Genomic DNA, 23,319 nt, shown 5'->3' with positions numbered 1-23,319 from the left:
CTGCTAATCTTTGTAACTGTCCAAGAGGTAGATATTATTGTTCTCATTTGCAAATGCTATTTTGTGACTTAAAAGGAGTAATGATTTTTAAATAAAAAGGCAGGGGAAAGAGTATTAGTATGCAGCTACTCCAAATGGTGTCCAACTGTTTTTATAATGTTTAAGGAACCTGAAGAGAATGGCTGTGTTGGAAATACATTCTTGAAAGTTATTACAGTGAAACAAATTGAATGCATAGTAAAATGAAAAAAGATTGTCCCATATCATTTTGAAATTTTAGGTATAAAGATTAGATTAAAGACATGTAGGTATGTGTGTGTATTTTAATTTTGTTTCTTTTTAAAGGCAACAGATCCCCTAATTTGTGGCTGAAAGATGTTCTCAAGGAAGAAGGTATCTCTTTTATCATCAACACCTTTGAGGGGGGCGGTTGTGACCAGCCCTCGGGCATCCTGGCCCAGCCCACCCTCTTGCACCTGCGGGGGCCATTTAGCCTGCAGACCACGCTGTGCTGGCTGGACCTGCTCCTAGCTGCGCTGGAGTGCTACAACACTTTCATTGGCGAGAGAATTGTGGGAGCGCTCCAGGTCTTGGGTAGGTCACCCTTGCCTCTTGCTGGTATATGTCATGCTGCCAGGGTCACCCTTTGCAGTGGCTCTGCCAGGTCAGAATCCCAGCGACATGACAATAGGTGCTGTGCGGCCGCCTTGCCCAGGCTTTCATGTCACCTCACCACGAGGGTTCCTTCCTTCACACTTCAAAGTTGACAAATACAGTTTTTCTCATAGTTTTATATAATTGAAAAAGTTACACTTTCTGGTGTGTTGTAAATGTTGACATTTTAAATACACAAAACTGTTAGTATTACTTTAAAAAAATGTATTCCGTGAACAATAAATACTGTAGCAGTTTTATATACAGCATCATTGGCTTTAAAATATAGCTGCTTTATTAGAAATTTTGCAGAGTCCCTGAATTCATATTATCATTTCATACCCTTCAAATGATTTTATCCTAAAGTATTAAGTTTTTTTGCTTAAGATTTTACTATGTCCCTATCTATGTCTTTTTAATGAAAAGGTGTATATGTTTAAAGATTCCTTGGCTGGGCGCAGTGGCTCTCTCCCGTAATCCCAGGACTTTGGGAAGCCAAGGCAGGAGGATCACTTGAGCCCAGGAGTTTGAGACCAGCCTGGGCAACACGGCGAGACACTATCTCTACAAAAAATACAAAAGTTAGTCAGGCGTGGTGATGCACACCTGTGATCCCAGCTGCTAGGGAGTCTGAGGTGGGAGGATCGCTTGAGCCTGGAAGGTTGAGGCTATAGTGAACCATGATTGTGCCACTGTACTCTGGCCTGGGCAATAGAGTGAGACCCTGTCTCAAAAAAAATTTTTCTTCTGTGTTATGATTATGTTTATTATTAGTGCACATTACATTTTTCACTGCCACAACAAATATAAAAATTTTGATAATTGTTACATATAAACTGTAAAATTATGTGGTTGGAATTCTATTTTTGTATGTATAGATTTTAGTATTAAAATAACTTGTTCATGGCTGGTCGCAGTGACTGACACCTGTAATCCCAGCACTTTGGGAGGCTGAGGCAGACACATCACCTGAGGTCAGGAGTTTGAAACCAGTCTGGCCAACATGGAGAAACCCCATATCTACTAAAAATACAAAAATTAGCCAGGCGTGGTGGCAGGTCCCTGTTAATCCCAGCTACTCAGGAGGCTGAGGCACAAGAATCGTTTGAACCCCGGAGGCGGAGGTTGCAGTGAGCTGAGATCGCACCAGTGCACTCCAGTGACTCTGTCTCAGAAAATGAAACAAAACAAACTTGTTCACATAAATAAGTGCCATATTTGATTTATTCTAAAATGTACATTTTCCCATATTTAACAGATCCATGGTTGCAGTGTGTCTTACAATTCAATATTCTGTTGGATTCAAGGATATCTGGTTTTTGAGAATAATTCTTTTTTTTTTTTTTGGAAACGGAGTCTCTATCGCCCAGGCTGGAGTGCAATGGCACGATCTCGGTTCACTGCAAGCTCCGCATCCTGGGATCATGCCATTCTCCTGCCTCAGCCTCCCAAGTAGCTGGGACTACAGGCGCCCACCACTGCGTCCAGCTAATTTTTTGTATTTTTAGTACAGACGGGGTTTCACTGTGTTAGTCAGGATGGTCTTGATCTCCTGACCTTGTGATCTGCCCACCTTGGCCTCCCAAAGTGCTGGAAGCCATGGCGCCTGGCTGAGAGTAATTCTTAATGTAAGTTATCTCAGTTCTTGGAATACATCAAAATGCATGTTATCAAAATTATTTTTAATGAGGTCAGTTGACAGTTTGATTGACTTTCCTTAAATTATGTTGGAAACAAAGAATTAGAAACTGTGAGACTTACAAAAAGACTTTCTTACTCAATCATTGCCTTTACTCTTTCAACAGTATACAAGTATTTTAAATTGTCCCTTGGTGCTCTGAAGGGCTATGCACCTTAGAGTAATAAACTATAGTTAGACTGGAGAGAGGTGAGGGTGGATCTGTCTTTCATTAAGCAGGAGAGTCGTGATGAACAGGCTGAGAAGGGAAAGGAGAACCAGCTCCAGGGTGTTTTCAGACAAATGAGTTTTATGACAAAGCCCTTTTGAGGGTGGATCTGAAAGTTGATTCCATAAGATGACTGGTGCCCGTCCACACCTGCTTGAAGACTGCTCCATAATTTGTTTCTGTCCTTTGAAGGACAGGATTTTTTACTTTTTCATTATTAATAGCATTCATTATTAATAACAATGCTAAAAAGAACATTCTTACAACCACACCTCTACAATTCTGCAGTCATTTCATTAGGTTAAAATTTCAGTGCTGGATCAAAGCATAATGAATTTTTAAACATTTGATAGAAATTGGCATGCATATTTTTTAAAACTTGGTATGAATTGCCAAATTGCCCTTTAAAATGATCATATTAATTTATCTTCTCACATGTAATGTTTGAGAATAAAGACCTGACCTTCCATCAGTGTGTCCTTTTGATATGAGAAGCAATAACTGCCACTTTATTCAGCTATTATTAAGCTGTTTGTTTCTTTTGAAAAATTTTGAATTTTTGCTGAACGTATGTCATACCTATACTTAGAGAAGCAATTTTATATTAATCTTAGTGGAGTTGAAAGGAAGCATATATTAATATTTTATTATAATTGCTTCTAGGTACTGAAGCCCAGTCTTCACTTTTGAAAGCAGTGGCTTTCTTTTTAGAAAGCATTGCCATGCATGACATTATAGCAGCAGAAAAGTGCTTTGGCACTGGGGCAGCAGGTGACAGACCAAGCCCCCAAGAGGGAGAAAGGTACAACTACAGCAAATGCACCGTTGTAGTCCGGATTATGGAGTTCACCACGACTCTGCTGAACACCTCCCCAGAAGGATGGAAGGTAGGATGCTCTGTTAATTTGAGGTCAGTTTTTTTTACTAGAAAACTGCTTCAAAGGTTTCTATTAGAAGGGATTTTGGCTTAAAAAATTATTATTATTATTATTTTTCGTCCTCTCAACCCAGCTTTTCCTGACTTCGGAAAGAACCAGGAAGAGAAGGCCAGGTTTTGGCTTTTGTAAAACTTTGCATTCTCAGAAGAGTTATCTGTCAAAATAAATTTGTCAATTTGTTTTAGTTGACAAAAACTGTATTTATGTTATACAGCATGATGTTTTGATATGGTTTGCCTTGTGGAATGGCTAAATCAAGCTAATTAATGTATCTGTTACCTCACATATGTAACATTTTTTGTGATGAGAACTTTTAAATCTATTTTCTTAGCAATTTGCAAAATTACAATGCATCGTTAATAACTACAGTCATGGTGAACCATCTATTGAAAATCATGAAACTTTGCATGTCCTTCAGAGTTTCATTGTGTGAATAAAATACAAAACAGTTTTTTCTAATTGTTTTATTGGATGTTGTATTTTATGCTGTGATCAAACATTTACCTTAGGAAACACATACTAGCACATATTTATAGATATATCCATGAGGCTTATTGTGTAAACAAACTCCAGTCAGTTCATTCAGGGAATCTCTGCCAGGTACCTATGGCACACTAGGCCCTGGGATGCAGCAGTGTCCTGAGTCAGGGGCTGGGAAACCCTGTCCATGGATACAACCCCACTTGCTGCCTGCTCCGTAGATAAAGCTATATAGGAGCATGGCTGTGCGCCTCTCTCCACCTGTTGTCTGTGCTGCTTTCTTATCAGACGCGTAAGGAGTTGCAGCAGAGACCCTCTAGCCCACAAACCTCATGTGTTTACGCTGCCCTTGTTTTACGGAGAAACTCTATCCACCTCTCTCTTAGTCAGGCAGAAGTTCCCAATCTCGTGGGCCCTACACTCTGGTGAAAATAGAAATGCTGGCTGATGAAGTGTTTTTATCAAACCATCTGTTATAGCTCCTGAAGAAGGACTTGTGTAATACACACTTGATGAAAGTCCTGGTGCAGACGCTGTGTGAGCCTGCAAGCATAGGTTTCAACATCGGAGACGTCCAGGTTATGGCTCATCTTCCTGATGTTTGTGTGAACCTGATGAAAGCACTAAAGATGTCCCCATACAAAGATATCCTGGAGACCCATCTGAGAGAGAAAATAACAGCACAGAGGTGGGTACTTAGGTCACAGTCGGGAACGTGTTGTCCTGGAATTTCAGGCCCTCATATGTTGCTGTGCTCCTGCAGCTGCTCCTGCTTCCTCAGGGAAGGTTCATATTAGTGGGATGTTTGCTGCCGGTGACCTCAGTAGTTGCTTAGAAATCACATATAACCAGTGCCTTCCCTGCACCAAACTTAAGCAGACTTCAGATGTGGTTAGCACCGTGTTTGATCTCCATGCTAGCTTAGTGCATATGGATCCTGTTAGGTGTTGCCTCTGCTTTCATAACAGTGCAAACATTTTTTTCAGTGTATCTTAATAATTTAATGAGATTAGAGCTCACCTAATTTACCGTTTTTCTCGCATGGCCAGCATTGAGGAGCTTTGTGCCGTCAACTTGTATGGCCCTGACGCGCAAATGGACAGGAGCAGGCTGGCTGCTGTTGTGTCTGCCTGTAAACAGCTTCACAGAGCTGGGCTTCTGCATAGTATATTACCATCTCAGGTAACTATAACCTATTTGTTTTTACATTTATTTTAGCTTTAGTATGGTAATTAGTATATTTATTTATATTCTTAAAAGTCCTTTATGTATTGAGCATGCTGAAATGGGAATTATAGAAATACTTGCCCTAGACATGTAGATATTATCTATCTTTATATCTATTATATATCAATATAAGTATGAAAGCAAATGTAAAAATTTATAAATATAAAATGAAAGTAAAATAAAGGACATTCAGATATTTCCAGGGCAGCTTTCTGAAAACCTTTAGGAACTGCTGTTGTACCTTTGTGGCAAGACAACACAAATGAAGAATCTAGCATAGAAAGCAAGGTTGAGCCACAGTGGCTCATACCTGTAATCCCAGCACTTTGGGAGGCTCAGATAGGAGGATTGCTTGAGGCCACAAGTTTGAGACCAGCCCAGGCAACATGGCAGGGATTCATCTCTACAAACAATTAAAAAACACACACACAAAAACATTGTCCAGGAGTGGGTGCCACGGACCCATAGTCCCAGCTACTCAGGAGGCTGAGGTGGGAGGATTGATTGAGCCTGGAAGCTTGAGCAATTGCTTGTGCCACTGCACTGCAGCCTGGGCGACAGAGTGAGACTTAAAACAGCAAGAACAACAAAAGCAAAGTTGAATTAAAATTTTTTTGAATATAGGAAGGTAATTGTCAGTGCTATCTGAAGTGGGCTTTTTATTTAATGAGAGGAGTGAAGTTGTTTTCTTCTAAGAAATATCTTTCTGCTAAGCATTTCAATGTTGGCTTTCTTTTAGTCCACAGATCTGCATCATTCTATTGGCACAGAACTTCTTTCCCTGGTTTATAAAGGTATTGCCCCCGGAGATGAGAGACAGTGTTTGCCTTCTCTAGACCTCAGTTGTAAGCAGCTGGCCAGCGGACTTCTGGAGTTAGCCTTTGCTTTTGGAGGACTGGTAGGAAAAACACCTCTTCATGCTGCACTCCCTTAATAATAGAAATACACATGTCACTTGCAGGTGTCTCTAGAAACTGTGGAATTGGGGTAGTAAGGTTTTAGCTGGACAAGTATTGTATGATTTGCATGAGCCAACTTTCTTTCTGAAAGATTATTTTCTCAATAGTTTAAGAAAAAAAAAACGGAATAGAACAACATTCTTTTTAAATTAAGGTTTTGTCTATCCCACTTTGTTTCCAAAAGGAATTAGCTAGAGAACGTTTTGTGACTATGAAGCTGAGCCGTGTTGACATGTGGCCTCTTCTCTCCTTGGTGGTCCTTCACATGGATGATTGGGAGGGCCTCTGAAGGATAATCCCAGAGGAACTAGAGTCTCCAAAAAAAATATTCTCATGGCTCTTTGAATCATGTAGGGCTGACTTTAAATAGTCCCTGCTATAGCTGAAATCTGCAGCCAGCCCTCTGTGTTCACTCCATCTCAACTTCCTTGCTTCTGTAGCAGAAACCCCTTTTTCACCCCTTTGTCCAATTAATGTAAGCAATTATATATTTAAATTGTTTAAAAATACTCATCCTTAATAGACTCTACCCTCAAAGCAACAATGGTGGGGTAGGCAGATGGCTTGAGCCCAGGAGTTTGAGACCAGCCTGGGCAGCATAGCGAGACCCTGTTTCTACAAAAAAAATTTTTTAAATTAGCCAGATATGGTGGCACATGCTTGTAGTCCCAGCTACTCAGGAGGCTGAGGTGGGAAGATCGCTTGAGCCCAGGAAGTCAAGGCTGTAGTGAGTCATGAGCATGCCACTGCACTCCAGCCTGGGCAACAGAGTGACACCCTGTCTTTAAAAAACAGCAAGGCTGGGCAGGGTGGTTTATTGCCTGTAATCCTAGCACTTTGAGAGGCCAAGGTGGGTGAATTGCTTGAGGTCAGGAGTTCAAGACCAGCCTGAACTACATGGTGAAATGCTGTCTCTACTAAAAATACAAAAATTAGCCAGAGGTGGTAGAACGCCCTTGTAATCCAAGCTACTCGGGAGGCTGAGGCTAGAGAATCGCTTGAACCTAGGAGGTGGAGGTTTGCAGTGAGCCAAGATCGTGCCACTGCACTCCAGCCTGGGCAGCAGAGTGAGACCCTGTCTCAAAAAATAAAAATAAAAAACAACTACAAGATTTTTGGACATTTGGAAGAAATATGGGTCAAGGAAGATTTCTTTCCCAAAATGAAACCTAGAAGATGGAGGCTAGTTGAAATATATACAATTTCAGCTTGAATCCAGACTTCACATATCAGGCTCTTTTTAGACCTGTGTCATTTTCCAATTTCAAAGTTAATTAGTTGCCAGCGGTCTTTCTGTGCCATGCAAAGATGTGCCCTGGTTATGGTACCTCTCCTTTCTTTTTTCCAGTGTGAACGCCTCGTGAGTCTTCTCCTGAACCCAGCAGTGCTGTCCACGCCATCCTTGGGCAGCTTACAGAGCAGCGTCATCCACTTCTCCCATGGGGAGTATTTCTATAGCTTGTTCTCAGAAACTATCAACATGGAATTATTGAAAAATCTGGATCTTGCTGTATTGGAGCTCATGCAGTCATCAGTGGATAATCCCAAAATGGTAATAAAATTTTCTTTTAAGTAAACTTTTTTTTTTTTTTGGAGACAGAGTCTTGCACGGTTGCCCAGGCTGGAGTGCAGTGGCACGATCTCTTCTGACTGCAATCTCTGCATCCCAGATTGAAGCGATTCTCCTGCCTCAGCCTTCTGAGTAGCTGGGATTACAGGCATCTGCCACCACGTCTAGCTAATTTTTTGTATTTTTAATAGAGACGGGATTTCACTATGTTGGCCAGGCTGGTCTTGAACTGACTTTGTGATCTGCCCGCTTTGGCCTCCCAAAGTGCTGAGATTACAGGCATCAGCCATCGCGCCTGGTCAATATTTTCTTATATAATCCTTATAAAAGGGTTGCCATATTCCTGAAATATTTCATTAAAGCATGACAAGACTTTTTCCTAGAAGGTTAAAAGCTCTTGCTTTTAACAAACTCAGAAAAACCCAAAACATACCACTTACCAATAGTTAATGAATGTTAGGCCAGGTATGGTGGCTCATGCCTATAATCCTAGCACTTTGGGAGGTGGAGGTGGGTGGATCACCAGAGGTCAGGATTTCGAGCCCAGCATGGCAAACATGGCAAAACCTTGTCTCTACTAAAAATACAAAAAATTAGCCAGGCATGGTGGTACGCGCCTGTAATCCCAGCTACTCAGGAGGCTGAGGCAGGAGAATTGCTTGAACCTGAGAGGTGGAGGTTGCAGTGAGCGGAGATCACGCCCACTGCACTCCAGCCTGGGTGATAGAGTGAGACTCTATCTCAAAAAAATAAATAGCTAATGAGTGTTACTGGATGATGAAACATTGATTGTTTTTTCTATTCCCTCATGCTTTGCAAATTTCTAAGCCTAAATATTATAAGGCACAGCTATGCAGGATATTGATGTTTGCCAAGACGTGGCCTTGGAGCTTATAAACCCATCCTGGGGCCCAGAGCTGACTTTGCATTCACACCAGCTGCAGGCAGGTCTCTGCACCCCGGTAGACCTCGCTGTTCTCAGAGCTCTCTTGTGGCCTTGATGCTGAGTTATCATTTGTGGCACATTCCTGCTGTGTCCCCCTTTCCCCCTCACATTGACTCTCTAGAGATCAGTATTTAATATATAGTTGACTTTCGTTTGCTAAACCTCTGGAATTTTGAAATTTAATTTGTTCTGTGGACAGAAACTGCTAACTGTTGGTATGACCATTTTAAGGGAGAGTACATGATTTCGTAAGTTGAGCTTCTATTGCAAACAGTGCTTGTGTGTTGTAAGGGAATCTTTTGTGGTAGATTGCAGTAGGAATTTGTATTCTTTAAAATTAGAAATAAAATCGTAGTAGATGACACTCAGATTTAACATTCTGATTTCGTAAACTATGACCTCTGATGGAAATGATAGAAAAAGCATACACCTTAACCTCTATTCCTGCCCTAAATTCCTCTAAAGTAACAGAATGAGATTTAACAAAAACACCACTACAGTCTCAAAGGACACAGAGAAAAGGAGAAAAGGGTTTCCAAGAGTGACAAGAGTTGTAAATCTAAAGGACAGGTGTGGCAACATCGGAAGTTGGAAGTGCCGAGCCCCAGCAGGGCAGGCATGAGAGCAGGGGTGAGCAGAGGCTGAGAAGAGAAGATTAGGCAAAGGCCAGCTTTCCCCTACAGGGCAGCCTCCTTTCCCTGCTGCTGGAGGTCTGATCCCACTTAAAGAGAAGGCAGGAGGCAGTGACTCCCTGGAGAGGATAGAGACCTCCAGACTGGAAGGCTCTGGCATGGCTGAATATATGGATACCATCAGGAAAAGAGGGAAGTTCAGTGCAAACCTACCTAAATTCTAGACTTTGAGGCTGTCTGCCCTTTCCCTCCGAATACAGTTCAGCGTCTGCCCTTGACAGGGCACCAGAATATCCTGACAAGCCCTAAGAGAAAATAAAGATGCAGGCATCACAGCCAGCTGGGTCAGCAACAGTGATCCTCCCCACCAGTGAGCCCTGCATGCTGCACAGCACTTCCAGGCGGGCAATACCTGTGAGCCGGCAGCCCTGGGGCCCAGGCACTTGGGGAAAGGGACGCCAGAGGGCATAGCAGGACATGGGCAACTGTGGCAAGGCCCGTTCACTGAGATGGGAATGTAAGGTGGAGAAGTAAAACTGAAAGATGAGAGACAAAACTGTGAAATAAGAATTGCTTTGGAGAATGAACATCAGAGAACAAAAAATGTCTCGGGAATTAAGCATAGGCATCAGAAATTAAAAATGAAAGAGTTTGGAAGGTAAACTTGAGTAACTTTCACAGAGAGTAGAGTGAAAAGACAAAACGGAAAACACTAGAGAAATGAGGAGGAGACTAGGGATTCATGCACGAGGTTGAGCAGCAGGGCCTTGGCTCCAGAAGGCAGAGGCCAGGAGAGACATTTGCTGAGGACACAGCTCCAGAGGAGCCCAGAAGCAAAGGCTTTGAGTTTCCAGGTAGGAGAGGGCCATGGAGTTTCCAGCATGGTGCACAGAAACAGCTCCACGTGGAGCACATTTCTTGAGAATTCAGAACCCTGGGGTTTCACTACAAGAAAAGATTCTCAGGTTTCCACTGCAGAAAAAGCAGTTATGTGTGAAAGGATCTAGAAATTGAATGACATATGTCTTTTCAGCAGCAGTGTGGACACTGCAAGACTTGAACCAGATTTCTTCCACAATTCATAAGAGAAGTCTCCAGCCTAGAGTTCTGAATCCAGCTGGATTATCCATTATGTGAGAGTGGAATGCAGATGTTTTAGACATGCCAGATCCCCAAGAGGTCCCTGTGCACTCTCATCACGTTGTTGCTGGGTGGAAAGTGATCACGCAGTAAGCCAAGACGGGAAGGTGCTGGATGCAGTATGTCAGCCCTGCACAGAGGCGTGGATGGCCCAGCACCAGCATTGCAGATCAGGAGCTGAGTTGCCACAGAGATGGGGCAGATAGACCTGATAGGCTTAGAGGGCTTGCAGCAATTTCATAACTTGGGAGAGTTTGATAACGAATTAATGACAGACACATTGAAAACCGCAATGAAAGCAAACAAGATTAGCTTCACGGAGTACAAAATGTGCAAAAAGGGAAAAGCATTGTTTCTACTTGGAACATCTGTGAAAAATGTTTGCACAGTCAGAATGACAGGAATAGTGAATGTTAATCTGATCAAAATGAGCCTGTCACTCTGTTGCAGGAGTGGTGGTGAGACAGGAAATGTGGGTGTGCACGTATGATGGTAGTTGAACAGGAAGTGTGCATTTGCATGTGTGCATGTTCGCTTGTGTGTGTACACCTGTGTGTGCTAGTGTGTGCCTGTATGGTGGTAGGACCGGAAGTATGCGCTTGGGTGCATGTTTGCTTATGTGTGTACATCTGTGTGTGGTTGTGCATGCATGTACAGTGGTGGTGGGACAGGAAGTGTGCATTTGTGCATATGTGCATATTTATGTGCTTGTGTGTGTACACCTGTGTGTGCGTGTGCATGCATGTACAGTGATGGTGGTGGTGACAGAAGAGAGCTGACTCCTGTTTCCTAGACTGCCCAGACTAGGAAAGCCAAGAGAAGCTGGATGAGCCTGGTGACATAGCTAAGGCCACCCTGTACTTTCTGTGGAAAAACTATGGTTAAAGTGCACCTCAAATCAAACTCGAGGAGTTTTGAAGTAGATAAACATCTATTATAGAAATAGCTTATTTATTTTCCAAGAATAACTTTGAAATAAAGGTAAATTTTGTTTTCTGTCATTTTCAAAATTAAGAATTTTTCTTCACTCACAACGAAATTGTCTTAGGTCAGTACCGTTTTGAACGGCATGTTAGACCAGAGCTTCAGGGAGCGAGCAAGCCAGAAACACCAAGGACTGAAACTTGCGACTACAATTCTGCAACACTGGAAGAAGTGTGATTCCTGGTGGGCCAAAGATTCCCCTCTCGAAACTAAAATGGCAGTGCTGGCCTTACTGGCAAAAATTTTACAGGTATTTTGAGATTCCTTTAAAAAGCAGTCATGTTTGTTCTTCTGAACTCTGTAACTTGTGTCTTTAAAATTTGATGGAGATTGCTCCAAAAGCTCATTGGTTTGACAAATAAGAAGATATTTTGACAGGATAGTTGCGTATATTTACCTTTTTAAATTTTTTCCATTGTTTATTAGACTTACTATTTCTTATGCTATATCTTTTTAATGTACCTTTGCATGTATTATCTTAACAGATAGTATTAAAATATTTTACAATAAGATTGTGAAAATATTAGTGAAGCCCATAATTAAATTTACAGTTCATTTCTGGAATTTAAACAAAGGAAATAAAGATGTAATATACAAATGTGTCCTGTTTTTCTTTTCCTTCCTTTAGATTGATTCATCTGTATCTTTTAATACAAGTCATGGTTCATTCCCTGAAGTCTTTACAACATATGTTAGTCTACTTGCTGACACAAAACTGGATCTACATTTAAAGGTAAACAGTGAAATATTTATTTTTTTTGGATTACATTCTCTTCTATTTTCATATTTTTTATTTTTGCATATTTGTGATGTTTTTTATTTTTTATTATGGGAAATTTCAAACGTGTTCAAAAATAGGGAGACTAGCACAGTAATCCCCCTGTACTTATTAGCCAGTCTCGATAACCATCCTGTTTGGGCATGTTTATTCACCTGTGTAGTCAACCCCCCCGTCAGCAGGCAAGGAAGGCCAAGCAGGCTGGGCATGTTTTCTGACCTGCACCTGGGTGTCTCTCCAAGACATGAGAACATTTGCTTGCTTCCTTCCTTCCTTCCTTCCTTCCTTCCTTCCTCCCTCCCTTCTACCCTCCCTCCCTCTCTCCCTCCCTCCCTCCTTCCTTGCATCCCTTTCTTTCTGTCTCTCTCTCTTTTCTTTTTCTTTTTCTTCTTTTCTTTTCTGCGACAGTCTCGCTTTGTCACCCAGGCTGAAGTGCAGTGGCGCAATCATGGCTCACTGCAGCCTCTGCCTCTTGAGTTCAAGTGATTCTCGTGCCTCAGCGTCCCGAGTAGCTGGGATCTCAGGCGTGCGTCACCAGGCCTGGCTAATTTTTGTATTTTTAGTATATTTCACCATAGTGGCCAGGCTGTTCTCAGACTCCTGACTTCAAGTGATCTGCCTGCCTCGGCCTCGCAAAGTGCTGGGATTACAGGTGTGAGCCACCACGCCTGGCCTAGAACATTTCTTTTAAAGTATAAGATTATCATATTTGGAGGAATTAACATTTGTGTTTGCATACATATGATTTAAATTGGCTATAATGACTATTACTCAGTCATTTTTCTATTAAAAATAATATAAAAATTTTTGGTGATTTTTAGGGTCAAGAATTAATAAATATTGTCATTTTAAGGTTACTAATTTTAAAGTCCTAGAACAATTAGATTTTAAACACTATTGAAAAGTGACCTTAATTCAAGGGACCTTTTTATTGGATAAAGGGGATACTTCTTTGGAATTTTCTGCTGTGTGATTAATCAAGTTTCCCATTTCTCCATAGACAGTCTTGGAATTTATCTGCCATGCAAGAGAGAATAGGAATCAACTCCTAGTTCTTGTTAAGCTCAGTATGAAGTTCTTATATAGTTCTGCAATGTGTAGTTGTAAACCACTCCTTAGGTTATTTAAAATGTTCTTTTTACACAAAGCTTGTACAGTACATTTTTACTAGGGTCATTATTTGTAGAAGAGAGAGCACATATCGAATCAGCACCATGTCCCATTTATTTATGTGTCCATAGTTGGAGTCAACTGACTAGCCTGGGTAACAGTCAAAGCTGAGGTATAGGTTGGGCACGGTGGCTCATGCCTGTAATCCCAACATTTTGGGAGGCTAAGGCGGGCGAATCTCCTGAGGTCAGGAGTTTGAGACCGTCCTGGCCAACATGGCAAAACCCTGTCTCTATGAAAAATACGAAAAAAGTTAGCTGGGCATGGTGGCAGGCGCCTGTAATCCCAGCTACTCTGGAGGCTGAGGCAGAGAGAATCACTTGAACCCAGGAGGCGGAGGTTGCAGTAAGCCTAGATTGTGCCACTGCACTCCAGCCTGGGTGACAGAGTGAGACTGCATCTCCAAAAAAAAAAAAAAAAGCTGAGGTACAGAGTTGTATTCAGGTTGGTTTTTAATATAATTTAGAAATTATGCTAAAGTTGATTCATTGATTCCACATAGTGCTTTATTTGCAATGTCTTTAGAAAACAGTAATTTTATTTATTCTGTGGGATATATAAGCCATAACTCGTGCAGTTTCTTATGTGTGCCTTGTTCCACAGGGCCAAGCTGTCACTCTTCTTCCGTTCTTCACCAGCCTCACTGGAGGCAGTCTGGAGGAACTTAGGCGTGTTCTGGAGCAGCTCATCGTTGCTCACTTCCCCATGCAGTCCAGAGAATTTCCCCCAGGAACTCCGCGGTTCAGTAATTATGTGGACTGCATGAAAAAGGTTGGTTTCTAGTAATATCAAGTAAAATGAGAACACTGATTTTTTTTTTCTTGTTACATATCTTGATGAAAAGAAGTGAGTGAAATACCCATAATCAGAGAAGTTGTAAACCACCCGATAGGTTATTCAGAATGTTCTTTCTACACAAAGCTTGTACAGTACATTTTTACTAGGGTCATTATTTGTAGAAGAGGAAGCACATACCAAATCAGCACCATATCCCATATTATTTATGTGTGCGTAGCCTGAGAATTCATTTTATTCACTTGGAAAGCAGTGACAGGCGTATATGTGAATCCACGAGAATCTGTTTTTTTCTCCCATTTTTAAATTGTGAAATATTTTATGCATAAAATGGAAAGTATAAAGTATATTTAAGTTATGAGTAGTAATACCAAAAGAAGCTAAGAAATAGAATATTACCAATAATTTCCAAATTTTAATAGAATAGCAATTATTTGAGAAGCATTTTGTGATTATCCCTAATACGATAGTTTGAGCATCCCTTATCTGAAATGCTTGGAACCAAAAGCATTTCAGATTTTGGAATGTTTTTGTATACATGAGTTATCTTGGGGATGGGACCCAAGTCTGGACATAGATATGAAATGCATTGGTGTTTTTTGTTTTGTTTTGTTCTGTTCTGTTTTGAGACAGGGTCTTGCTCTGTCACCTAGACTGGAGTGCAGTGGAAACTGCACAGAATAATTTCAGAGATGAAAGAAGGTGTTGTGTCCACGAGATAGGATAATGATCCTTGGAAATTAAATATGCAGAAGCAAAATTTAAAAAACATACCTGTTCTGTTCTGAAGATAAAATTAAGATATCTCCTAGAAAGTAGAACAGAAACTGAGATGGAAAAGGGGAGAGTCAAGATGAGAACATCGGGGGAGTGGCCTGGGATATCCCCTCTGTAGTGAGGACGATGTGGAAAAGGTGCACATTACCAGAATCAGAGTAAGGGCAAGAGTCCCTGGCATGGTGAAGGAGGGGGCGCCTGTTGAAGGCTCATCTCCATGTACTCTCGGAACCTGAGATAGAGAGAAGAGTAACATCTGCAAAACCTAAAAAGAATCGGGGCCGGGCGCAGTGGCTCATGCCTGTAATCCCAGCACTTTGGGAGGCCGAGGAGGGCAGATCACCAGGTCAGGAGATCGAGACCATCCTGGCTAACATGGTGAAACCCTGTCTCTACTAAAACTGCAAAAAATTAGCCAGGCGTGGTGGCGGGCGCCTGTAGTCCCAGCTACTCGGGAGACTGAGGCAGGATAATGGCGTGAACCCGGGAGGCAGAGCTTGCAGTGAGCCGAGATCGTGCCACTGCACTCCAGCCTGGGCGACTGAGCGAGACTCCGTCTCAAAAAAAAAAAAAAAACTTAAAAAGAATCTAGGCTCGGTATAGTGAACATTGATATATACCAGCCACTCACAATATCCATAAAAATGACAGAAATACTGGTATTTGTTAAGTCTGTGAAATTCTAGTATATTTTTCTATATGTTATATATTGTTATTACATAAGAAACTTTTCATATTTTTAGTAAAACTCAACAAAATTTTGATGATGTTGATGTATTTTTTCTAGTTTCTAGATGCATTGGAATTATCTCAAAGCCCTATGTTGTTGGAATTGATGACAGAAGTTCTTTGTCGGGAACAGCAGCATGTCATGGAAGAATTATTTCAATCCAGTTTCAAGAGGATTGCCAGAAGGTAAGTCATTCTGGTCTGGGATCTCAGAAACCATACGCATTTCAGTTTGGTGGGAAATTATCTTCTCTGTTCCATAAAAAGCTGAGTGGCAATTACATCCTTGCTACTAAACTTTATTTTTTTGTCTTTAAAACAAAACTTTTATTATTATATTTTTCAAACATACACAAAGCTAGAAGAAGAGTATAAATAAGGCTCCAGATTGAACAAAGTTCAGCATTTTCCAAGCTTCATCTTGGCCTTTTATCATTTTTCTTTTTTGCTGCTGCTATTGTAATTTAAAGCAAATCTCGGACACCATGTCATTTCACCTCTAAATCCTTCTGTATATGTCTCTTAAAGCAGTTTTCTTGAATAGCCATAGTACCATTATCAACTGAACGAAATTATCAGTAATTCCATAGTCCGATTTCCTCAGTAGTCTCAAACATGCTGATAGTGTTGAGTTATTTGAAATATCCAAACAAGGTTTATACATGGCATTTCACTGTTGTGTCTCTTCAGTCTGCATTTAAAACAGTCTCTTCCTGTATTATTTATTTTGTTGGAGAAACTTGGACACTTGGCCTGTACAATGTCTTATATTCTGGATATATCTGATTCTTTTACTTTCATTTAGCTTCTTCCTCCAGTCCTTGGGTTTTCTGTAAATGAAAAGTTATGTCTAAAAGCACAGTTAGATTCAGGCTGAAATTTTGGCAAGACTAATAGTTGATACTTTATACTTCTTATTCATGGCATTAGAAGGTGTATAATGTCTGGTGGTCCTGCTTTTAGTGATGCTAGGATTGACTAGCCATGTGCATCGTTGCATTTTCCTCATGGTTTAGCTCCATTTTTGATGGTTGCCCTGAATCACTTAATTTCATTAAGAGTTGCAAATGGCCATTTTTCTGATTCTTTTATTCCTTCTAAATTTAGAGCCTGGAATTACAGTGTAATGAAGGTCTCATCACTGGGATTGTTTGATTACCAAAAATACAATTTAGTATTTTAGCAAAAATATAGTGGGAAAAATAGGACATAATTGATTATTGATTTTTTTTTTTTTTTTTTTCTTGAGACAGAGTGGCTCTGCCACTCAGGCTGGAGTGCGTGATCTTGGCTCACTGCAGCCTCCATCTTCCGGGTTCAAGTGGTTCTCCTGCGTCAGCCTCCCAAGTAGCTGGGATTACAGGCATGCCCCACCACAATGGCTAATTTTTGTATTTTTAGTAGAGACGGTGTCTCACCATGTTGACCAGGCTGGTCTGAAACTCCTGACCTCAAATGATCCGCCTGCCTTGGCCTCCCAAAGTGCTGGGATTACAGATGTGAGCCACCCCACCTGGCCCTGATTATTGATTTTTGAAGTAAGGGTTTGATGCCATGGTTACTTCTCATAGTAAACTTCCAATGAATTTTTAAAATAGGCATTTATCTATATTGAATTTGTAAATATCCATGTAAATTTGTCTTGAGTTGTATTTTACAGATCATAAACTTCACTAACTGTAAGTATATAGTCCCATCATTTCTAGGAACTTTATTGAGTATGCAACCAGCACCATGCAACATTTTTATTCCCCAGTAAAACCCCATAGGAGCATTTACAATTGACTGCCATTGCTGATCCTAGCTCCACGCAAACACTAATCTACTTTCTGTCTTTATAAATCTGCCTTCTCTGGACATTTTATATAAGTGGAATTATACAATATGTGATTTCTTATTCCTGGCTTTTTTGTTCAGCGTAGTGTTTTTGATGCTCATCCATAACATAGTTCATTCCTTTCTACTGGTATTTTAAAAGATACCATAATTAACCAACTATAAAACAGAATTCTGCACAGCAGCAGAACACATTCTCTTTGAGCATACTTGAAGCATTCTTTAGGACAAACTATATATTAGACCATAAAAACAAGTCTTGATAAATTTAAAAAGGTTGAAATCATACAAAGTATGTTCTCTGTCCAAAGTGAAGTTAAATTAGAATTCAACAACACAAGGAAATTTTGGGAATCTGAAAATATTTGTAAATAATCAACTAATTAATAAATAACATATTTCTAAATAGCCCTTGGGTCAAATAAGAAATTACAAAGGAAGTCAGATAGTATTTTGATCTGAATAAAATAAGAATAAAGCATATCCAAATGTGATGCAACTAAATAAGTGCTTAGAGGGAAATTTATATCTTTTAATTCCTATGTTTGAAAATAGGAAAGATTTAAGTTAGTAATCTGAACTTTCTACCTTAAAATCTAGGAAAAAAAAAAAACTAACCCAAAGGTAATACAAAGGAAGGCAATAGGAAACAGAAAAATGGTGGAGAAAAATCAGTATTTATTTTCACAATCAAAGTTAAAGGAGTTGACAAACCATTAGCTAGGCTAACCAAAAATAAAGGAAAAATCAAAGTTTGTCAAAACTTTTTAAGAATGAAAGGAGGTGGATGTAACCCACTGACCTCTTAGAAACTGTAAGAAGATTATAAGTGAATATTATGAAAAATATTAGGCCAGCAAATTCAGCAACTTAAGCAAAATGGGCAAATTCATTGAAAGTCATAAATTACCAAAACTGACTCAAGAAGAAATAAAATGTACGAATACATCCCTAACAAGTAATTAAATTGAATTAATAACTAAAAATCTTTCTGTAAAGGAAATCTCAGACCTACATGGCTTTTTTGTTTTGTTTTTTTAGATGCAGGGTCACACTCTGTTATCCAGGCTAGAGTGCAGTGGTCAAGGCTCACTGCAGCCTTGACCTCCTGGGCTCAGGCAATCCTCCCACTTCAGCCTCATGAATAGCTGGAACTACAGGGATATACCACCACACCCGGCTAGTTTTGTATTTTTTGTATACACACAGGGTTTTGCCATATTGCCTAGGCTGGTCTTGAACTCCTGGGCTCAAGTGATCTGCCTGCCTTGGCCTTCCAAAGTGCTGGGATTACAATCATGACCCACTGCGCCTGGCCTCCAGATAGCTACTAGTGAATTTTATCAAATATATATATATATATATATATATGTGTGTATATATATTTCAGACAGAGTCTCACTTTGTCTCCCAGGCTGGAGTGCAGTGGCTCACAGCAGCCTCCAACTCCCGAGTTCAAGTGATTCTTGTGCCTCAGCCTGCTGAGTAGCTGAGACTACAGGGGCACACCACCACACTCGCATAATTCTTTGTATTTTTAGTAGAGACAGGGTTTTGCCATGTTGTCCAGGCTGGTCTCAAAGTCCTGAGCTCAGGCAATCCTCCCGCCTCAGCCTCCCAAAGTGTTAGGATTACAGGCGTGAGCCACTGTGCTCGGCCCAGATATATGATATATTTTTGTTTTTGTTGGTACATTGGTGCATATATTTATGGGATACATGAGATATTTTGATACAGGTGTATAATGTGTAATAATCAGGTCAGGGTGACTGAAGTATTCATCACCTCAAACATTTATCCCTTCTTTGTGTTAGAAATAATCCAGTTATACTCTTAATTATTTAAAATGTAAAATATTGGCCAGGTACGGTGGCTCACGCCTGTAATCCCAGCACTTTGGGAGGCCGAGCCAGGCGGATCACAAGGTCAGGAGATAGAGACCATCCTGGCTAACACGGTGAAACCCCGTCTTGTAGGTGTGCTTCATTGTTTTTTATTTTTTTCTTTTGTCCCCTCTGACTGTGTATTTTCAAATAACCTGCCTTCATGTTCACTAATTCTTTCTTCTGCTTCATCAGTTCTGCTTTTAAGAGACTGTAGTGCATTCTTCAGTATGTGATCTGCACTTTTCAGATTCAGAATTTCTGCTTGATTCTTTTAAATTTTTTCAGTCTCTTTGTTTAATTTGTCTGATAGGATTCTGGATTCCTTGTCTGTGTTATCTTGAATTTTGTTGGCCTTTCCTCAAAACAGCTATTTTGAATTCTCTGTTTGAAAGGTCACATATCTCTGTCTCTCTTGGATTGGTGTTGGTGCCTTATTTAGTTCATTTGGTGAAGTCATGTTTTCTTGGCTGGTTTTGATGGTTGTGGATGTTCATTGATGTCAGAGCATTAAATATTTTAGGTATTTATTGTAGTCTTCTGGGCTTGTTTATATACATCCTTCTTGGGAAGACTTTCCAGGTATTTGAAGGTACTTGGGGGTTTGATCTAAGTCTTTGGTCACTGAAGCCATATCTGCTTTAGGGGCCACCCTAAGTCATAATCTGCTGTAGGAGGCACCCCAAGCCCAGTAACACTGTGGTTCTTACAGACTTATAGAGGTACCACCTTGGTGGTCTTGGTACAATCTTGGAAAATTCCCTGGCTTACCAGGCAGAGACTCTTGTTTCCTTTACTTACTTTTCTACAAATGGAGTCTCTCTGTCTCTGCTGAGCTGCCTGTAACTGGGGGAACGGTGATACGAGCACCTCTGTAGCCGCCACCACTGGGACTGCATGGAGTCAGACCTGAAGCACACAGCACAGCACAGCACTGGGTCTCACTGAAGGTCTTAAGTGACCACTGCCTGGCTACTGCCTGTGTTCATTCAAGGCCCAGTGGCTCTACAATCAGCAGGAGGCAAATCTAACCAGTCTTGTGTCCTTTCCTTCAAGACAGTGATTTCGCCCCGCCTCCAGGTGGGTCAAGAGATGCCATCTATGAGCCAGGCCTGGAGTTGGGAACTGTAGGAATTTACCTGGTGCTCTGTTCCACTGCTGTTGAGCTGGTACCCAAGCTTCAAAATAAAGTCCTTTTCATTCTTCCCTCCCCTTTCCTAAAATAGAGATGTCTCTCCCTGTGGTCGCCATTGCCCCAGGCCTGCAGTGAGGACTGCCTGGCTACTGCTGATTTTCACTCAAGGCTCAAGGGCTCTGTAGTCAGCTTGTGGTGAATGCTGCCAGTCCTGAGTCTCTCCTTTCAGGGTAGTGGGCTCCCCTCTGGCCTAGGGCAGGTCCAGAAATCCTGTCTATAAGAGCCAAGGCCTAGAACTGGGGACCCCAGAAGCCCTCTGGGGATATTGCGTCTCTGTGGCCAAGCTGGTGCCCATGTTGCAAGGCATGAAACGTAATGCAAGTCTCCTTTACTTTTCCTTCTTCTCTCAAGCAGAAAGGGTTTCTCCCTGTGACCACGACAACTGGGAATGTGCTGGGTCACACTTGAAGCCAGCATGGCCCTGGGTCTTAACCAAGGCCCACGGCAAGTACTACCTGGTTGGCACTGGTAATTCATCACCCAAAGGCTCTTTAGTCAGTAGGTGATGAATCCCATCAGGCTGAGCCCTTCCCCTCAAGACAGCGGGTTTCCTTCTGGCCCAGAGTGTGTCTAAAAATGTCGTCTGGGACTCAGGATTCTCGCTGGTGCCCTGTTCTACTGTGGCTGAGCTGGTATCCCAGTTGCAAGACAAAGTCCTCTTTACTCTCCCCCTCCTCCTCAAACAGAAGAAAGGAGTCACTTTTATTACTGCAAGCTGTACTACCTGGGGTTGGGGTAGGCATGGCCAAGCACTTGCATGGTGGCCACAGCTGGTATCTCAGGTCATGTGCCCCCCAAGTCCACTTGTTCTGAGCCCAGCCCGGCACCAGGACTTGCCCAGGAATTGCAGCTGTTGTCATCTTAGTTGCCTTTCAAGTTTATTTGGGACCCCAAGGCACTTTAGGCCATTGTGGCAGAGCTTGCCAGAATGTAGTTTCTGACCACTGGGATGGACAGTTTGCCTCTGATTAGGGCTGGTCTAAATGTTCTCTCAGTGAGTGCTCGCTAAATTCTGCCCTGGGTTGGTTTCTGCTGTGACAGGATAGCACTGAGTTCCAATGCGAAGTGCTTTTCCTCCCCCAGGTGCACAGCTTCTGTGTCCTGTGTGTGACTGCTGCTGGGGGATGGGGAAGGAGTGGTATAGCTGATTGAAGACTATCTTTGTTTCTTCAGTGCCTCTTTCCTTAATACGAAGTTAAAACCAGGTACTATGATCACTCACCTGATTTTTGGTTCTTACGAAGGTGCTTTTTTGTACAGATAATTGTTCATTTTGGCGTTCTGCAGGGGAGACAATCACTGGAGGCTTCTATTTAGCCTTCTTGGTCCACTCCTTCCATTGAATTTTATCATTCATTCATTTAGTTTTGAGACAGGGTCTTGCTCTATTGCCCTACTGGAGTGCAGTGGCGTGATCATGGCTCACTGCAGCCTTGAATTCTGGGCTCATGTAGTCTTCCTTCAGCCTGCCTAGTAGTTGGAACTACAGGCGTGCTATCAAGCCCAGCCTATTTTTTTTTTTTTTTTTTTTTTTTTTAAATGTAGAGAGGTTCTTCCTAAATTGCCTGGGCTGGTCTTGAACTCGTGGGCTCAGATGATCCTTCTTCCTCAACCTCCAGAGTGCTGGGATTACAAGTGTGAGCCACTGTGCCTGGAATTAAAATATTTAAAAAGAAATTATACTAGTAGTTCATAAACCCTTCAGGATATAGAGGAGGAAGGAACACTTCCCAACTCCTTTTGTGAGGCCAGTAGCAAGACCAACATAAGAGAAAGACAGCACAAGAAAACTATAGACCAGTATCCTTCATGAGTATAAACACAAAAATGTTTAAAGATACGTTAACCTATTCAGCAACACCCACAAAACATTATATGCCATAACCTATTGGTGTTTATTGTAAGAATGCAAGGTTGCTTTTCTATCTGGGAATCAGTTAGTCTTAGATACTGTATTAATAGAATAAAGGACAAAAACTCATTATAATTTCCGTAGATACAGGAAAACTTTTGACAAACTACAACATTCATTTGTGATAAAACTGACAAAGGCTGGCTATGAAAAACCAATAGCCAACAAAATATGTAATAGTGAAGGACTGCATGCTTCCTGAGATTGGGAACAAGGCCAGAGAGCCTGAAAAAATAAACAAAAATAAATAAAAGGCAACCAAATTTTTTACTATTAAAATTTTTTTATTCTTTTTTCTGTTTTATAGGATTTTAATGTAACTTCTTATTCCTTTACACTGTGCATCTTGTTCTCTTTTCCTTTCTAATGTTGTTTCCAATGATAGTCTATAATTACTCAATGGCTTTACAATATACACAAAATACTTTCAAAAATAACAATACCAGTATTATTACATAGAATAATGACAGCTAGATGAAGTTTAAATTTTTCATTTTAGTTATAATTTTCTTAGTACGTGCCATCTAAGGATATACAGTCAAATTTTGTGTTCCAAAATCATTTGATGTAGTTTTTTTCTTGATGTGTGGTTATTACACCAATTAGTAGTGCTTATTTAATTAATTTTCAAATTTTAGAAATTTTGTTTTTTCTTTTGACTCAATTTTCATTTTGAACGTGTACGATATTTACATGACTAAAATCAAGGCTACATAATGAGCTACAATTCAGAGGATCTTCCTTCCATCTCTGGCCCTCTCTCGTTCCTCCTTTGCCCTATCAGCTTCCTATATCTTCCACTTGTGT

General features: G+C 40.9%; 1 protein-coding gene across 1 annotated transcript in view; it reads left to right on the top strand.

The window, feature by feature from the left end:
• LOC111525260 (DNA-dependent protein kinase catalytic subunit) overlaps positions 1 to 23,319 on the top strand; it is a 178,046-nt gene that overhangs the window by 58,892 nt on the left and 95,835 nt on the right. Inside the window, exons 30-39 of the mRNA XM_026456188.1 lie at positions 346 to 594; positions 3,225 to 3,448; positions 4,459 to 4,667; positions 5,029 to 5,161; positions 5,946 to 6,104; positions 7,514 to 7,717; positions 11,502 to 11,687; positions 12,066 to 12,170; positions 13,989 to 14,156; positions 15,745 to 15,872. Coding sequence (XP_026311973.1) covers positions 346 to 594; positions 3,225 to 3,448; positions 4,459 to 4,667; positions 5,029 to 5,161; positions 5,946 to 6,104; positions 7,514 to 7,717; positions 11,502 to 11,687; positions 12,066 to 12,170; positions 13,989 to 14,156; positions 15,745 to 15,872 — 1,765 coding nt within the window. The remainder of the gene's footprint in view (positions 1 to 345; positions 595 to 3,224; positions 3,449 to 4,458; positions 4,668 to 5,028; positions 5,162 to 5,945; positions 6,105 to 7,513; positions 7,718 to 11,501; positions 11,688 to 12,065; positions 12,171 to 13,988; positions 14,157 to 15,744; positions 15,873 to 23,319) is intronic.

This window comes from Piliocolobus tephrosceles, chromosome 7 (assembly GCF_002776525.5).
Source record: "Piliocolobus tephrosceles isolate RC106 chromosome 7, ASM277652v3, whole genome shotgun sequence".
NCBI lineage: Eukaryota > Metazoa > Chordata > Mammalia > Primates > Cercopithecidae > Piliocolobus > Piliocolobus tephrosceles.
The sequence above is the reverse complement of the archived record's forward strand: the minus strand, read 5'-3'. Positions and strand labels throughout refer to the sequence as shown.